Here is a 15,492-nt window from a genome sequence, read left to right as displayed (position 1 = left end):
CCTGGATTTCATTTCCAGTTCTACCTCTTCTTAGCTATGTAGCCTTGGACAAGTAATTCAACTTTTCTGTGCTGTATTTTCCTTATCTCTAAAATGAATCCAAAGTTGTATATAACCTCAAGGACCATCCCAAGGTTTGAAAGAGTTATAATTTGTACAGTACTTAAAACTGTACATTGAGTACAGACCACGTATGTATTCAGTAAAGTTAAATGTAAAGGAACACTGCTACTGAAAACAATGTTGTGGAGGGACATCTGTGCAGTCAGAGTCTTCATTTGTTAGACATGATATATGCATTTTTTTTGCATTTATGCTGTGCAAATTAAAAATCCTTGCAAAGTTCTCTGTTTCAATAAAATAAAATTCTTTAAATTAAAAAGGTCCAAATTGTTCTTTACCATTTACATTGAGGATGGAAAGGTTGTACAAATAAATTCAGAGATGCGTTTTCCTGTGTATTTTGTTTCCAGAATCTTAGATGGTCTAAGTGTCAATTCAGAGTTCTGCGTATCTTTGTTTGGATATAAACAGGTAGAGGAATGTGGGGGCAAGAGGTCAGCTGAAAGGGTAGGTGGGCACTAAAAAGAGGCTGGGATGAATGGAATATTTCTGATTGGTTTTCGAAGAAGACCATTATGAAGTTATAAGCTTGTTACAACATTTATTCAAGGAAAATGTCTGCTATTCTGTAACAATTAAATTTAGTAATGGATTGTCTATTTTAAAAAATTCCAAACAGCTTTTAGGAAATTTAATTAAAAAAATACTTTTGGCTTTTTGACCCCTAGATAATTTCAACATTCTTTTCCATGAGGAGCAATTTCTCTTCCTCATCAAAAGTGCCCTGGTACTCTTTCCTTCTCATGACTCACTTTGGAAATTTTTTTCAAAACAGTGTAGCGGCAAGGCTTGGTGGTATACACCTGTAATCCCAGCAGTTTGGGAGGCTGAGACAGGAGGATCACAATTTCAAAACCAGCCTTAGCAACCCTGTCTCAAAAAAAAAATTTTTTTTAAGCAAAAGGGACTATTCCCACCCATGCTCAGAACCTCTCAGTTATTTCTTATGTGTGTACACAAATGGGTGGGAATGTAGTACCCTTATTATATTATTTATTAGACCTTATGCCCTAGTGCAGTGATAGTTTTGTGAATGTTTATTCCATTTGGTTGCACATTTGTGAGACATTTGGCTCAATAGTCATGCAGGTCAGATATACACATCTACACAAAACAGGACGCATTTCATTTTTACTTACTATCCTCCTTTCCGTGGATATCTTTGAAAAGACTAACACTGTAGGTTGCTCTAGTTGGTAAACCACCCCTTCTGGCTTACTATGTCAAGCCACAAAGCCACATTCCGCTGGGGAATTTCCATTCCTTCCCTCTAAGGAAGGATGGATCAGAGGTGCTACCCAAATGGACACAGAATATGTTCTCCTGCTTCCTGCCTGTACCACCCAATATTCTGTCCCAACATTCCTGCCCTGCTGGGAAAGCATGATCCATTCCAGAAATAGGAAGGTTGTATTTTCATAATTCCTTTTTAGCTCATATTCTTGACTTCTTTCTATTCTTTGATTCTTTGTTTTCTGTTCTTGACTCATAAATAGATCTCTTGCATACCCAAAATTCAAAATTTGATTTTCTAATTGTCATGGGCTTTCCTTTTATTGAATGTTAATGTTGCTCTTTATAATATCAAGATTTTTTATTATTTCCAGACATTTATTATTACATGTTGACAACACACAGCACCTTAATCACTCAGAAATTTTCACAAAATACTTGTGTTTCTTGCTCTGTAGTTATTTGGTTCTTTGACTTTTCCATAATCTTAATGGCACATTTCATTTTAATTATGTTAACTGTTTCTCTTTCCCTACTATGTAGATACTTCTGTAATAGAGATTTCTCAGGGCTTGTATGTTTTATTTTAGAAAGCTGTGTATGCTGTGGAAACAATTCTTTACTAGATAATTTGGGACACCTAAGTTCAAGCTTAGACTTTTGTCCCTGATTAGCTAGCTAACATTTTTTAGCTACAGTTTTCTTATTGTCCAAGTATATTTCCAAGGTATATTATAGATCTAAACTCCATCTGAGAACTTCCTAATGGCCAAAAGAACATGTAGGATCTAGATGCTGTTTTCCTGTATGGTTGACTTTCTCTTTGCTTGGAGATTTGGCCCTATGTGTGTGGCTTATGACAGTAGTATTTTGTTGTTGTTGTTGTTGAAAGCACTTTCTAGAGTTGCAAAGAAAAACCACTAGTTCTAGGTTTCAACAAAGCTATTTAATTTCTGAGTTCTTTGGCTGTTCGTGAACATTTTGTGGTTTCTGAAGGAAATAGTATGAATAAAATGGTTTTATCTCATTTATCATTAAAGACCAGGAAAAATGCAGGTGTTTTGTTATATATTTCTGCTAGGGATTTTGAGAAGATATAAAACCAACACCTACAGTTCACTTTGCTTTTTAAGTTCTGAACCTCATTTCCTCCTGTTTCATCCCCAAATTTAATAAAGGCTACAACTGTACAAATGCCATATGAAGTGAAAAATTAGATTGTTATCAGCTTTAGCTAAACATAGATTCGTGAAACATAGGGACTGTGAAATAGTAATTCATTCTGAAACTATTTTGGGTTGTCAAGTAATTTTAGGTGGATAACATAATTACTATGAATATTGGAAAGAATGATGAGCAAATTATTGAATTATTTCTGCATTTCTTTTTTTTTCTTTTTTTTCTTTTTTATTTTTATTTCTGCATTTCTAATGAAAAGACTATTATTAGTTTAAGCAGAGTGATGTTTTTAAGTAAATGAAATATTTAAATGTCACATGTAAAATATTTAATTGTCACATATAATTTCTTACTTGCATCCCAGTTTAGAAATTCAGTCTTGTAAAAGGAAGATGCTTTGTTAATCTTTGCTCCCTACTCTGGTCATTGACTTCCCATCCCTAGTTACAAAATGAGATAAATTATATCTTTTTTTTGATTATTTACATTTTGAACTTAAAAAATAATTAAGAATAAATTAGATTTTACTTCTCCCTGTGCTGGCAATAGAAACCAGAGTCTTGCACACATACTAGACAAGAATTCTACTACTGAGATATATACCTGCCAGCTCTTAAATTAGAAATTTCGGTATCATCTTGGAAGACCACGTGTAAGCTTCCCCCCACACAGAGGTTACTCCTAATGAGTGCCTTTCTACTTATAGTTAACAACTAGAGCAACTTGTGTTGAACAGGAATTAGTGCTTTACACATAAAGAAATATTTTTATACCTGTCAATCTTAGGTACCCCAGATGTAACTGGGAGTCTGGGAGTGGGATTGACCTTTCAGAGCCATATCAGCCATGTCTATTCCATTTGGTTGAGCATTTCTGAGACATTTGGGCCCAATAGCAGGGTTCTCAATCGATCTTAGGGAACCTGAGCATGGTTCACTCTTATACATTTATTAGCTTCCCCTTAGAATTTTGTGGTAAGAAATGCAGTTTGTGTGTGTGTGTGTGTGTGTGTGTGTGTGTGTGTGTGTGTGTTGGGAATAAAAGCAAGGCAGTGGATAATTTTGTAATTACTTTCAGCACTCAACCTGAATCCCCAAATCCCTAGGAAGTAAGGCTTTTTACCAAGTTTATTTAACTACCACTTCCCTTGAAAGGTTGTTTAAGAACACCATGTATTTTGAGTAACTTCGAGTGGTCTTGGAATGCAGATTCCAAACTAAAAGCTGTGTTGAAGAAGCTTGACCTTTTCATACAGGTAACTTTTGAGTGTATGTAGTCTTCAAAGTTAAGTTTCACAGAAATTACTTTGTTCTTTCATTCTTTTCCCCGATTAGAACTGATCTTTATAATAATACTATTAAGATCCACTGATTTCCTGAGATCCCCTCATACAGTTAATCTGGGCAGTCTTAATCTTTATGGATTAGAATTTAGTACCTCCCAAACTGAAAGACCAGGGCAAAGAAAGGGAAGCACCCTAGTCTCTGCAGTTTCAGCAGCTGGATCTGCCTTAGTGTTCCTGTGCTGTTTGAAAGTGCCCAGGCTGGTACAAACCAGGACCAAGGAGGCACTTCCCATTTCCAAAACAACATTCTCTGTCTGCTACTTAGAAAGTTTTGATCAACTTCCCCACCCACCCATCCTCCTGTAGCAAGTAGAATATCCAACATTTCTATTTGGTGCTTTTTATCCATAGAACTCATATTCTACGCATTCTGGGTCAGCTGAACCAACCATATGGTTTTCAGGTGACAGTGATATTAAGTGACTCCTTGCAGCATGCTACAGTAAGAAAGATTCAGCACAGGATTGGACCTTTGTTGTTGTGGGAGAAAAGAAAGGGCTAGAAAGAATGGCTCTAGTGGCCCAAATCGCATTACTATACCCTCTACCACAGTCAGGCACTTCTGTCTTTTCCTGACAATTTTGTATAGGTTTAAAATTTTTCCCATCTAGCTTTCTAAAATATTAATTTATTTTGTAAGAGAAGATGCACTCACTTCCTCAAATATCCCTCCTTAGAGAAATAAGTATTGACAAGTATTTTTGTGTATCTTTAAGAAATATTTTAAATATTTATGGTTAGATTCCTATATTTTTCCTGTCACCTGCCTGTTTTATACAAATGAAAGCATACTATATACTGCTCTGTCCCTTGTTTATTTTTCTAAATGGAACATCTTGAAGGTCTTCCTTTATCATCTGTATGTATAAAAGCCTCCTTAGTTTTTATGGATTTATAGTATTTCATTTATAACTATACATGATTTATTAACCTATCTTTTATTGAAAGACATTTATATTACTTTGAATCTAAAATAACCTTGAGTGTAATGTTGAAAAAATGTTGTTTTGCTTGCATTCTATTTCTACAGGGCAATTTTTATATATAGTCAAATGATGTATACACTTGTAGTTTTGATTGATTAGTCAGTGGTTTTTTACTTGGTAGTAAATAGTTTAATGGAAAGAAAATGGATGCCAGTATTGACTCACAGCTCTGGAAGACCCATATTTAGAGTCTAATCTATTGCTTGATTTTTAGGATGCTCTGATTCCTACTCTTTCCTAAGAAAACCCTCTGACTATTCCTACTTTTCATCTGTTTCCACTCAGATCAGTGGCAGTTGGCTGATGTTGGGAGAATGCGGTGAGATTTGTCAGATCTCCCCATAGCTTCCTGTCTATTGCTCTGCCTGCATTTTATGGATGTGGATTTTTATTTGCCTTTAAGAAAGATGCACTTAGGAATTGCTTAAATCATTGATCTTTTATTATCTACATATTTCAGCCATAATCTATATATTTATGTATATGGTGTATACTTTTTTCTAAACCATTGTCAATTAGGAAGGAGTATGTAGAATTCTGACATCTGAGTACCACTTTTGGAGATACCTATTGTGATTAAAAGAATTGCAGAATATGTTCAGACATTGTTGTACCAAAAATATTCCTAAAAAGTGAATTAAAATTGTAGGGGCATATATTTTTTCCATTAGTTATTCTAGTTTTCATTGAAATTATCAACTGAACTCATCTTCTTAAAAAGGAAGACATGCATGTTTAAGTAAAAAATTAAAAGAAATATTGAGAGAAAGAGAGAGAGAGAGAGAGAGAGAGAGAGAGAGAGAGAGAGAGAGAGAAGACGGCCTTCCTTACCTGTTTTTCTAACATCTATTTCCAACTCCCAATAGAAAACTACTATTTTCTATTAATTTTTGAAGATAATTCTAAACATTTCCAAAGTTTATCCTTTTCATAAAATTATAGCATGAAGTAAAAACCATTCTGTATCTTGATTTTTTCATATAAGGATCATTTATTATCAGTTCATGTAAACTGACTTATTCTTTTAAATGGCTATACAGTATGCTATTATGTAGATGTACCATAATAATCCTGATTATGTACACTAACTGATTTTCAATATTGTATTTTTATAAAATATACTACAATGAACATTTCTATGTGTATATCATTATCATTGTTAAATGTAATTAGATAAGGGAGAGTTACAGAGATCTCCTATCTTTATATTAGTATAGTAATTGAAGAGCTTTCATTTAAAAAAATTTTTTTAGTTGTCAACGGACCTTTATTTTATTTATTTATAAGATGCTGAGAATTGAACTCAGTGCCTCACACATAGTAGGCAAGCAGCTCTGCCACCAAGCCACAATCCTAGCCCCGAAGAGCTTTCATTTTGTTGTTATAAATTTTCTTACATAAAATATGTGATTCAAAGAAGGATAAATCTTAGCTAACATTGCAGTGTGGAAACCTTCTGTTCAGTCACTTTCTATTTTTGATTCTTTAGAAGATACCTTGAAATACAAATAGAATTGGTTTATTTATTTCATTTTCATGTCTTTTCTTGTTTGGAAAAGTATAAATTAACTTCTAGGACTTCATGCAATAAAATATAAAAATAATTAACAAGGACTAAAGGGAATAAGAGGGTTAAAATAAAACATGTTGGAAAGAGCATTAATAAACTGCAGAAATGTAAGCCATAGGAAACTAAATATGTCTTATAATTTGGCTCTTTGCCTCTAGTAGCCAAAGGAAAAATGGAAGTGTTATTACTTAAATAATTCATGTTGTTTACTAGGGGAAAAACACAAACTTATTTCAGAGAAAAAAGCATGGCTTTTACTATACATAGTTTTGAAAGACTTTCACGCAGTCCTTCACAGAGTGGGGAATGATAGAGTGGAAGGGGCCACAGTCACATTTCAGTCTTGAAGCCAGTGGTGGTTTTGAAAAGTCATTTTATGGAAGTTTCTCCAATGTGAGATGAGACACTTACTTTAAAAGTGCAGTTCGTGCAAGGCTAGTTTTTATATCTAGCTGTGAAGGGTAAAAACTATTATAGAAATTTGTATAGACAGTTCCAAGTTAGAGAACTTCAAGTTGGAGTCACTAAAAATCATCCTAAAGTTTGCTGTATTATTTAGTAGGTTAAAAGCCAGTCCTCATTTATTTTATTTTTTAAATATATATTTTAAAGATCAGTCAGCGATTGATGGAGTTGGTACCCAGACATGTTGTAAATGGAGTGTAGATTGGTGTTCCTTGAGCTCCACTATAAGTGGGTTCTGTAAAGAGATATTTTAGTATCAATTTTGTATGCATTGGAGTATAAAATATATATAACCTCTTCTCCATTTTGCTATTCACCCTTTCATTTCCATGCAAATTATGGCTTGGGATATGGAGGACACATGCAAACATTGCTTCTGGGCATCATTTATACAGTGAACCTAGGAACAACAGACTCTTTGGCCAGTCCTCATTTCTCTTATCTGCCAAATGTTTGCATGCCAACAAATAACAAAGCCAGTGTTCATTAATAGAAAAACACACATTTAAACTCATGTTTAGTTGTATTTTTTATGTATGTTGAGTGTTTAGAGTTGATTTTATATTTTCTATAATTACTATGTTTATAGTTTCCACTGGATAAATTGTTCTAAGTGCAAATGAAAGATAGTGGTGGTTTTCAGTTCCTTTGTCCCTGGGATAGATTTTTAAACTCATTGATGAATTAAAATATTCATTATTGCTTTGTTTACAGTTTCATTTTCTAAATAATGCAGAAGTGGTTTTTGAAACAGTTACTTTTAGGGAAGAAAGTATAAAAATATGAAGATAATGTATGAACTTGCTAGATTTCTGTTCTCTAATCTTATATTGAAGTCTGATGAATAATTATATATCTTCAATACTTATGAAGTAGTGCACCAGAAGTTGGGATCATCCAGGTTCTTACTTAACATGAACTTATGGGTTCTGTTGTCCTGGATGTTGGTGTTACAAACATTCCAAGTTGGATAACTGTGAATAGCGTTTGCAGGGCTAATACCAACTTTTTCAACAGTGAAAAACATAAAATTTAAAGTTGAGATGTGGAGAACTTTTTGGAGTCTTTGTTTTGTTCTATATGATGATTAGAGATAGGGTGTAGAACCACTTTCAGTTCAAGGGCACACCGTTCCCTTTATGTACCTGGCATTTGTCACCTGCAAGGGAGTGTATGAATTCTGCTGTGCTGCTTGCTTAGGAGCTGTGTGCCTCCAGCCTGAGTCATGTGGTAACCACATCTGCATTTCAGTCTACCGCTTCTATTATTTCCTTTCTAAAGGCTATACTTGGTCTAATACTTGGACATTTTAGAATCTTTTAGAGTAATTAAGCTGTACATGAGAAAATAGGTATACCTTTGGATTAGAAGGCTTAGTTCCTTAAGGTTTCTTATTCCTCATTTTCTTTAATGCTTTCCAAAGCTCCTGGCTGTCTCCAAACCTGTAAACCTGTTTTTAGCAGGCAAGAAAAGTTAACCCCTGAATAATTTAATTTCTGTGGTTTATATGACTTATAATTTCACTTATAACTTATATGAATTTTAACCACATATAGTTAAGGGTATAATATCCCGGAGGCCCCTCAGATGAATGGAAGCTGTGGTTCTAGGGCAAGCTGCAGGAGGGAGTTCTAGAGTTGTAAGTTATAACCAAGTGGCTTTGCTGGCAATGTTGTGTGAGTTTACTCAGGTCATTATTCTATAATGGCTGTAGGGGAACAAATTATCCAGATTTTTCTGGATATATTGTACTAATGAATTCCATTTTAGAGGTGCTTGTGGTGCACTAAACCACACAGAGACACAAAGAAAAGCATGCATGCAAAGCGTTTATTTTTGGCACCTTTACAAAAATTGTGATGATCATTGCCTAGGAAAATTTCCTTATCCACCAAAAGAGACTAGACCCCAGACTGTGTGGAAGCAATTTATTCCAAGTTTAACATTTAAAAAAAATTTTAAGTACAGTTTTATATAGTTTTAAAATGCAAATTTTAAAATATGATATACTGGCTAAAATTTTATGCTAAAGTTTTAACAGGTATACATATTTCTACTATAAAATTTACCAAATTTGTGTATATACAGGCTAATTTATGTTAAGTAGGAAGAAATGTGATCCATTTCTAATAAGATATTATAAGGAAATAAACTATATAGAACTGTTTGTCGGCCTGGTACTAATACAGCTAGTTAGAAAATAATGATGTTTGCTATTCTTTATTGACTTGTTTTGCCATTGTTTAAAATAATTTAAAATATTTTTCTTGATAAATTATATTACTCAAAATTGGCAGTTAAAAGGTACTAAAGAAACGGTATCCTTTTATATTTTTCTGTTTCATTCCTTACCAGAGTCATAAACAGTTTTTCCTAATATGTGATCCAGAATGTATTTATGCTTTGATTTATTTTTAGCTGTTTGCTTAAATTAGATCTGATCCATTTCATCATTCAATTTTAAGAACATGTCAACATCCAGATATAGTGAGTTCTTTTTAAGTTAAAAATAACAATAAAAACAGAATACTCATTTGTTATAACTTAAACAAAATATCTAGCAAGCGAATGTAATATGTGTCTTTTAAAATACAGAGCAATCATTCTGGATCAATGGTTAAATTAGTGTCTCAATTGAATCAAATTTAACTTAGAATTTTTTTTCTTCTCTTACCTTTTAAAGAAGGCTCCATTCACCTAATTTTAAATTAGACAAGCAAATATACATTACAATCACACATTAAAGTGGATATTTTATGCTTTCAGAAGAGAAGACATTAATTCAAAAAAGAAATAATAAAATCTGCTCTTCTTTTACCTCTAGGATTCTAGGTTGGTAAAACACTGACCATTATTAGTACTGTTGTGAGTTTCTTCCCTTTTCTTTCATCTAACTGGCTTATTTATGCATCTTCAAGTGAAATAGTGGAGCTTTCACAGTTAAATTTTGTTGCTATTGACAACCAAGCAGCCATGCAAGAAGAGAATGTTGTGAAAGGGAAGAAAACATAAAAAATAAAAAACTTAATATTTCCTTCCCAAAGTTGGAGAAAAAAGGAAGCATAACATACAATATATAAGAAACAGGTAAGTAAAGATGTATCAGTTTAAACTTTACCAACCTTGATTATTAATTGATCAAAAGTTTTGATTTTTTTCAGATGTTTTGTCCAACATTCATTTAAATAAAAGGATACTGTCTCTAGGAACCAAAAATTAACTTTCTGAAAATGAAAATTGGATTGGAAGATACAGTGTCACAAAAGGTCTGAAATATTTTTATTAGAATTTGGACTATAAAAGAATAGCATAACTTCAATTATTGGTTAATATTTTTATTACAAATGGTTTTTAATAACAAAATGGTGACTAAAATATTACTATTTTAAACATGTCCTAGATTTTTTTTTTGTTTCAGAAAAGCACTGAAAGTTGAATATGTGTAAGTCTCCGGGAATGTAACAAGTTGATAAATACCCAAGTCCAGCCTCCTTACAGAGAAAAGATCTCGAATTTCTTTTTTTGGACATTTGTTTTGCAGCTTTCTACGTCTTAAGGCAGAGAATAGCCAGGATAAGGTGCCAGCTCAAAGGTTAGATGATCATATTTCTTGAAATAATTTTGGCTAATCTATGTCTTGAAAGGCATAACTTCTAAATAATAACTTTAAAAGCTATAAAATACTTAACATTAGTTGTGTTTTTGAGTTGCTTTTTTGGGAAGACAATATTCCTTAGAGATGTGCTTATTCTGTTTATAATGATACTAAATTAATTTTAATTCAGTTATTACATTAAACTTTTCACTTTCAGTTTACAATTGATTTCTCTTATTTTATGAATCTAATAAATTGACCTCCATTCTAACCTAAAGGGCAGTTTATATTTTTAATACTTAAAGAAGCAAATGTAAAAAACAAAGTCTACCAAATGAAATTACTAACCAGCCTATCATTAACCTGAGGGAATTGTGTTTCATATTCATTAATTCTCCATGGAATACTTCAGGTAAGAGATATTTTTACTGTATAAAATCTACAAGCTGTTTACCAATGGATCTTCATGCTATTACTTTGGTACATAGAGCATTCCTTGTTTGAAATATTTTGGGCAGTGAGTAATGTCACTGAACTAATCACACTGTGACATTTTAGTGGAAATTTTTGGTGAAATATGTGAAATTCTAATGTTCAGTGAAATTCGTTCCAAGAAGACAATGTACTTTAAACTCATTGATTAAACTCCTATTATCACATGTCATAGAAAATGAGTAGGATTTTAATTTTTAAAACATTTGGGAACAAATTTGATAGTACTAGAAATTAAAAATATATATATTTTTTCAGGTTGACTTTAAAAGTTAGTATCAGTATCAGTTACAGGATTGACTGGTAGAGTACTGCTGAGGCCAAGGAGACAATGCCAAGGAAAGAGTAGAATGTGTACTTTGTCACCCACAGATTTGGGTTAGGGACCTGTTCCTGTGACTTGCCAGCAATGAGAAACTAGACATTTTATTTTGCTTTTCAAGCCACAATTTTATAATCTTTAAACCTACTTTGCATTATAATTTCTAGCCATATAGAATAATTCTTGATAAATGTTAGCTGTTATTAGTGTGTAGAGAATACAAATGAAGAACTCTGAGCTGTGTTTTACTAGGGATACACACGGGATACATAGTACATGTTTTTAAATACATTTTATTTACCATGCCCATTTTTGGAACTAAATAATCAATTGGAAGCAGAAAATTTATCCAGTCATTCATTTCTAAAATAAAACTTTTCATCAGACAGCTGTCTGTGCTTCTTCACCATTTCTTTCCCATTTCTCTTATAATATTTATCTGCAAACCTCAGAGTGGAAGAGTTTTGGTTATCTAGCAATGTTTGCACTTGGATAAGGAACCAAAAGGAAATAGAATTGAATTGTGGAAGCTTAACACTTAAGAGTTATGGTGATTTATCTGACAAGCATTTGAGAGCTTACTAGAGTCTGGGAGCTGCGTTAGGTGCTGGGAAGATATAAAGATTGATAAAACATGGATGCTTGCCTTCAAGGAATTCAGTTTGGTAAGATGATTGACTCTTATTCCTTCTGTGATTCTAAAATAGAAAAGATGGACATAATATTGAGAGAATTCAGGGGAAGAACCACTTCTTGCTGAGGAGGATCAAGGGGAGAAGAGTTCATGGGCTCAGTGGTGTTCAGTTGATTCATTTGTTCAACCCACATGTATTGAGTGCTGTTACTGGCTAGATCTGGCTCATTTGCACCAGCCGGATGCTGCAATCACCACTTCAGACATCATCCCAATAACATCGTGGTCAAAGAATGTCATTCACTATCAGTGTTTAAGACCCCCAGATAATGACAGTACTGGATGAAAGGTGTGTTTTGACAGTGTATGTTTTAGTATAAGGTACTATGTGAGCACATATCAGGAGACATCCCAGATTGAGTGATGAGTTGGCATCCTGAAGGATAAGTAAATCAAAGGAAGGGCCCTCTGAGAAGACAGAGTGTATTAAAATCAGAGACGCCAGGAAATGTAAGAACTTCAGTCCAGCAGTAGGTAAATGTTTGAAGGGTATCTGATGAGAAATGCAACGGGAGATGTAGGAATAGACTGACTCGTGACAGTCTTTCATGTCAAACAGCTCATTTTTTAATCCAATGTTATAGGAGACCACTAAAGATTTTAAGCAGGGAAATTACAAATATTTCAAAGGATATAGTTGGTGAAAATGGGCCAGATGCATGCAAGTGAATTTTGTGTTGCTCAGAGTTTTCACATTTTTTTAAATACTTGCCAGTGTTTCACAGGAAACATGGTTATCAGGCTATATTGAAAAACCACTGGTTCTGCCTTGCTGTGTGGAATCTGTGGGCTGGAGCTTCTCAAGCAGTTGCCCCATTTAGAAAAAAATCATGTGCTCCCCTTTTTACCATGGAACTCACTTCCTTCAGGACAAATGTCTCAGACCTGCAAGCATTTTGACGTTTGGGGCCAGTTTCTGAACTTCCTCTTTGGCAATTTAGAGAATAACTATAATTACTTGAGGTTCAGGACTGGAGGCTAGTACTGTCAACCTGGTGAGAAACAGAGCTTGATTTTAAGTACTAGTAGTGGGAACAAAAAAAGGACAGGTCTTGAAAGATTAGGTATGGGAAGGAGGCTGAGAATCTCATGGCATTAGACAGGGGTGGGACAAGATGGGCTGTCACTACAAACGGTGTTTTTAAGAAACCTAACCTTTCTGAGCTACAGCTCCTTTTTGGTAAAATGGAGATAAGGCTATTACCTCATAGGATTTTTAATGAGGATCAAATGAGAAAATATTTATGGAGAACTAGGCTCAGGAACTGGCTCATATTTACGTTCAATAAAATATGGCTGTGACGCTAGTGATGGTTGTGGAGAGTGCAGAAGATGGAACCAAGGGGGTCTCCCAAGTTTCTAACTTGTTATTTGGTGAGCTAGAAACACAGGAGAAGGTGCAAAGGATGACACCAATTTTGGGTTTGTCACACTTGAAGTGCTTGTGAGACTGAAGTAGAAAGGTTCGTATGTGGAAATTGGATTTTAGAGTGGCATCTGAAGGGCATGAGAGGATTCAGCGTCCTTCTATCACCACCCTACCCAAACCTTCCTTCCTTTTCTCATCACAACTTCAGTCAGGATTGATTGGCACAGCTGCCACCGTGGAGGATCGACCTACAGTAGAAGAAGAATGTGGGATATGTAAAATACTATGTTCCATGGTAGTTTTAAGTTCTTAAAAAATTCTTTCTGGTTTGCCATTTTGGCCTACAGTTGAAATACAGTGTGAGATACAGTGTCTTAAAAATTTCTACCACTGTATAATATATGACAGAAGTATGTACAGAGGCTTATAGAAGCCCTGAAGAGATTATACACTCAATATTTGTTTGTATGGGGACTTAAAAAAAAACACCCTCTACAAACCATATATCTTCTTCCCCTTTTGGTTGGTTTTATCTGTTTTCTCATTGTCACTCCCATTTCTAGGCAAATATTTGCCTGAAAGTGAATCATTGTTAGGAATGGATAGGAATGGATAACCTTAGTTAAGTTTGTATTCTCTCCTAACTCAATCAATACTGAGCTCACATGGCCCCTCTCTTATGCCTTTCCAGCTGTCAGTGGGAAATCTGTCCCTTCTCTACATGTTGTTATAACACTGGCAGAGAGCCTGTAATTTGGGTTGTTGTGGACTGTATCATTTATTCTGCTGGAGTTTCGTTCCATGAAGGTGAGGACTGTGCCTCACACGTCTTTATACCCAGTGTAATAGCTCCTGAAATGGCTTGTCTGCTTCAGTTCAGTGTACTTTTAAAGGCATAAGGGCTAGGCATTTCTATATAAAATGAGTAAAAGATGATGAATAAGATGTGATTTTAATAAGTGGATTATGTTATTTAGGAAATACAGTTTACAGGATAATGAATATATTTTTATGCCTATCTAGTGACTTTGTTAAGCATCATAGATCTTAACTCTTAATATTCTAAAAAGCACTTAGTTTATGTTCTTGAAAACATATAAGTGTAATCTGATTGTGTCGTCTACAGCTTACAGTCCACTGATAGTCCGCAATTATGGATAGAATCCTGACTTTAGGTACAAGCTCTTCAAGCTGACAGCTGCCTTAGGTTTGAAGGATTATCTTTTCACTCTACAGTCCGAGTCACAGTGGGCTGCCCTTGCATTTCAGAACCTCTGCAGCTTCATGCCTTTCTGGCTTTTCTTATGCTGCTCATTCTTGAGGAAAAAGTCCCTTCACCTATTACATAGTGAATTCCTACTCATCCTTTAAGATGCAGCTCACATTTCCTCTTGAAAGCCTTTCCTGGCATCTTTCCTACTCCTGCCTCCCTGCAGAGAAATTCTTTCTTCTCTGTTCTTTTAACACCTTGTACACCTGTCATGGCTGTCTTTGTCAGGAGACTGTAGTGTTTCAAAGTAGGTACTGTGTATGTAAAGAACTCAAAGTCTAGTGAAGGAACTAGATTTAAAAGCTACAAAAATACAGTGTTGAGATATGTATTATAAATCTCTCCCCATATATAATGTAGGACAGAAGTATGTACAGAAGCTTATAGAAGCCCCGAAGAGACCGTACACTCAACATAAGGCTAAGCAAATCTTGGAGACTGTAATGGTTAAACTTAGCGTTGAAGTCTGTCTGGATATGAGTCCAGCAGACAAGGGGAAGGATGGCATTCTCTGTGACAGTGGGCTGGTATTAGTGTAACTTCCTGGGAACTGCAGTTAGTTAATGCATTTGCGTGTGTGTTGGAGATGAAGCTGGAGGAATAGGCAGAAGTCAGATCACGAAATATGGTACTGAATGACATACTTCGTGTTTGATCTCCTATCATGAGCTAAGTGATGGGGAGCCAGTGAATGGGTGTGGGAAGGATAATACCTCGCTGAGAACATGGGTCAGTGAGTTCCCTCCAACAGCAGTGTAGAACTAAATTGAAGTCCACAGTGCTGGAGGGGCAAAGACCATTATGCCCTCACTTATTTCACGAGTCTCTTCTTGATGAGCATTTAGGTTG

The 15,492-nt window shown here is 34.6% G+C and overlaps 1 protein-coding gene across 7 annotated transcripts in view; it reads left to right on the top strand.

Annotated features, from left to right (window-relative positions):
- The window catches only part of NPNT (nephronectin), a 69,838-nt gene that overhangs the window by 5,274 nt on the left and 49,072 nt on the right, over positions 1–15,492 (top strand). For 4 of the 7 annotated variants that reach the window (XM_081303592.1, XM_081303589.1, XM_081303586.1 and 1 more), the window contains exon 3: positions 10,443–10,493. The exons of the other annotated variants lie outside the window; for them this stretch is intronic. In XM_081303592.1, coding sequence (XP_081159718.1) covers positions 10,443–10,493 — 51 coding nt within the window. The remainder of the gene's footprint in view (positions 1–10,442; positions 10,494–15,492) is intronic. 7 annotated transcript variants of the gene reach the window in all.

Source organism: Spermophilus citellus (assembly GCF_964194105.1).
Source record: "Spermophilus citellus genome assembly, chromosome: 8".
Lineage (NCBI taxonomy): Eukaryota > Metazoa > Chordata > Mammalia > Rodentia > Sciuridae > Spermophilus > Spermophilus citellus.
This window is presented reverse-complemented; position numbering and strand designations above follow the sequence as displayed.